This window comes from Clarias gariepinus, chromosome 2 (genome assembly GCF_024256425.1).
Source record: "Clarias gariepinus isolate MV-2021 ecotype Netherlands chromosome 2, CGAR_prim_01v2, whole genome shotgun sequence".
In the NCBI taxonomy this organism is placed as follows: domain Eukaryota; kingdom Metazoa; phylum Chordata; class Actinopteri; order Siluriformes; family Clariidae; genus Clarias; species Clarias gariepinus.
The window spans coordinates 20,117,095-20,120,578 of NC_071101.1; the positions used below are offsets into that span (position 1 = coordinate 20,117,095).

The 3,484-nt window shown below is 34.8% G+C and overlaps 1 protein-coding gene across 1 annotated transcript; it reads right to left on the minus strand.

Annotated features, from left to right (window-relative positions):
* Nucleotides 1-211: 211 nt before the first annotated feature.
* On the minus strand, nucleotides 212-3,152 carry LOC128511145 (troponin I, fast skeletal muscle-like). The gene is made up of 7 exons (XM_053483829.1): nucleotides 3,078-3,152; nucleotides 2,114-2,146; nucleotides 1,687-1,723; nucleotides 1,411-1,539; nucleotides 807-896; nucleotides 539-715; nucleotides 212-417 (listed from the first exon to the last, which is right to left on the minus strand). The coding sequence occupies exons 2-7, from the start codon at nucleotides 2,119-2,121 to the stop codon at nucleotides 328-330; spliced, it is 531 nt and encodes a 176-aa protein (XP_053339804.1). The 5' UTR covers nucleotides 2,122-2,146; nucleotides 3,078-3,152; the 3' UTR covers nucleotides 212-327.
* Nucleotides 3,153-3,484: the final 332 nt, after the last annotated feature.

Sequence of the window (3,484 nt, forward strand, 5' to 3'; positions counted from 1 at the left end):
CATATTTAGATCCTATAATATTCTGTTGTAGAAATCACTCTCCTTTATTGAGTATGCAGATTTATCTATTCAACAGAGATTCAAAGGTTTGTGTGTTTTTTAAAACCACTTTTATTTGCTTTGTGCATGGGCAAAAACAAAGGGCACATTTATATATTTCAGTACACATAATGTATTTATTATGGACACAATGTTGAAAAAAAGTGAAAAATGATCAGTAAAACACTTTTATTGAAACAATGGTATGTGTGTGTGTTTGTTTGTGGAGGTTACAGAACGACTGCCAGAGATAAATTAAGATTTATTAGACTATAATCGCATTGTCTTTTAAGCCTCGGACTCAAACATCTTCTTCCTGCCATCCATACCAGCCTTATCCTCAATGTTCTTACGCCAGTCGCCAACTTGTTCAACAGACTGTAAAAAAAATAAAAATAAAAATAAAAAATTCATGAGTGTTTCAGCATACTAACAAGTTGACCACTAACAAGGAAATGCCAGAAAGTCATTTTGATTTGAAGCCTGCTTGTGTACTCACCTCTTCCTTGACCTCCTTCTTCACTTGTTTCAGGTTGGCTCTCAGATCCAGAGACACCTTGTGTTTGGAGCCGAGCAGAGCCTGAAGCATCTGATCAGCTGACATGCGCACTTTCCTCAGCACAGGCTTCTTGAACTTGCCCTTTAGATCGACCACCTTAATCTTCAGATCCTCAATCTGCATACACACAACCACCCATAGTCAAAAATCAATCCAAAAAAAAATAAATAAATAAAAAACACTTAGGAACATTAATTGACGAATATACCTCTTTGTCTCCTTTTGTTACTTTGGCTTCCAAGTCGTATCTTTCCTCATCAACCTTATCGATATTCTGGTGTAGTTTCTTGCACAGCTCCTAATGACGGATCAGAATAAAACATTTTTTTTTTAAATCAGACCATTGTCTGTATAAGAGGTTTTGAGGAAAAATAACATCACAGTAATTATTTGAAAAATTGTAGAATAATATGCGCAAAAGATTAAAATGTAGTAATGCAATGCTAGCTGAGATTTTGTTTTGACTGCCAGAAAGTGTCTAACAGACCTTTTTCTTAACTTTCCTGCTTTGTATGGTTACTTTGGATAAAGTACTGGATACATCAATATATTATTAGTTAAAACATAAGTGTATATTTTTAGCAAAATCATTTGTGAGCCTTTACAAGTGGTACTTTTATGCAGTTAAGCCATTAAACAGCAGTAAGATTTGCACAGGCTTAATCAACTTATCTTATCTTATCTGCATTTGACCTTCATTAAGGGTTAAGCTTAAATTTAGCTATATTATGCAGGTTACACAATGGGTTCACTGTACTTGGCTTTGTCAGCTTCAGCTCTATCTTGTGTCATGCTCATGGTTGAGTTCCTACCTGCAGCTCCTGCACAGAGCTCGGAAGGCTGAGTGATGGGCAGTGCTCATTTATGTAAGACTCCTTGTCTTCCACAAGCTGCTTGGCTTCAGCCTCCAGCAAGCCAGCGGCAATAGAGAGCAGCAGGCTCTGAAGAACAGCGAGAGAAATCTGGGTGAATTAACCTGAAGAAATTGCTTTGGGTTGTTTGCTACATTCAGTGTAGTATTAAAGTTTTTTTTTATTATTTTACTTTCATGAACAATATTGAATTTATTACATTTTAGCCTCATTTACCTTCAAGTGATACCTGCGGCTGGATGTCAACTTTTTCCTGTTGGAGAAGGAATGCGTAATATTGTTTCCATTAAATATATCATGGAACTAAGGCACTTAATGCAGGACCAATAAATTTTACAGTAGTGTGCCAATTTTCACACACCACATTGATTCTGCATAAGATAACAGAAAATAAAGCACCTCTATTTTTTTAAATAAAGAAGAAAGAAAAGGAAAAAACAAGCTGTCAAGAAGTTAAGAAGAAATTAAATCCAAAGTATAAGATAAAATACAAATGTTTTGTCATGGTGTGTGTGTGTGTGTGTGTGTGTGTGTGTTAGAGAATATTTTTACAACGACACTGATATAGGGTGTACAAATATTTGCACTCATTTAATTCTGTGACAGAAAATATTGTGAAGTTGTGTTAAGCTACACAACTTACTCAGACATCTTGGCAGCTTGTTGTGCTCACACCCTAAAGCAAACAGAAGAAAGAAAAAGAACAGACAAGAGTATTTACTAAAGGTTCATGACTTAAATTTTTACTTTTCAGACCAAAGCTAGTCTCAGAAATATTTATGTTTTCCAATTATCGTCACCAAAAGCTTGTGGTTGTATTCAAGGAGACGCCTAAGGAAATAAGGATGCTAAATTTAGTGAAGCAGTGTCAGTTAACACCTGTGACATGCAGCCTGCTCATGATAATAGTCTACTTAATTCAAATTTCACTGAAAAGAGCCTGATTAGAGTTCCAATGGAAATGATGAAATCTATTAATAAGGGAAACATGCAGTAAAAGACATGCAATAATCATTAGAGAAAAAAAGTTGCTATGAGATAAAGCATGTGATCATTTCTATTCTGATGAGGAATAACTTTTTTAAATCATGGGTTCGTCACAAGTGAGAGTCTTGTCTTATATAGTGGTTTATATATATATATATATATATATATATATATATATATATATATATATATATGCATGCAAGCAAGTCCATATGTTAAATATCACACTAAGAATAATAAAGAAATAAATAATTCTCTTTAAACAACTTGAGTATAGTATTCCCATGTTAAATATAATTTTTCAGTGCAATTATGTCAATAAGGAGAAGAGCCAAAAACTAATTAAGCTGAATCAATTGAAATCAGTTAATGACTGTGGCTTAATACAGTATTGCAATTAACTTCTCTCTTAAGACACTTCTTTAGACACTTAGTCTTTATTCTACCATATGCAAAGCTATAAGCAAGAGGAAAGACACTTACCATTCGCATATTTTTTATTCACAGAAATCAATTACATACCAATGTATTATGCCTTTCCCCTCAAAAATATTATCAGCATCAAGTTAATTCTTGTGGTTTTATCCATATTTGCTAGATTTCACTGTAAAGATGCTCACCTATGCACGAGCGCGAGGGCAGAACACACTTGGCAAAAAGACAGGAAAGACTGATGAGCCCACCGAGAGAAGGAAAAGTTAAATAGGATATATATGGGCTCCCCTGATGGCTCAGCAGATCCCATGAGTCCTCTTTATGGAAGTGGATTTCACTCCAGACCAATGGGCCATCGAGTGCCTGAAATACTTCCAGCGCTTCCATACTTCCAATACTTCCTCGGCAGACCTCATAAATTTTCCTTCCTTGAGGAGGCTTGAGACAACTGCTGGCTCCTTCGTGACCTACAGTTCACACAGTGAAAGTCCAATATACATGTTCCTCTATCTTATATAAAGATAGGTTTAAAATATATGTAATATATTATAATGTTTAATTACATCTATTGTGTAAGCAGAAAAAAAGCATG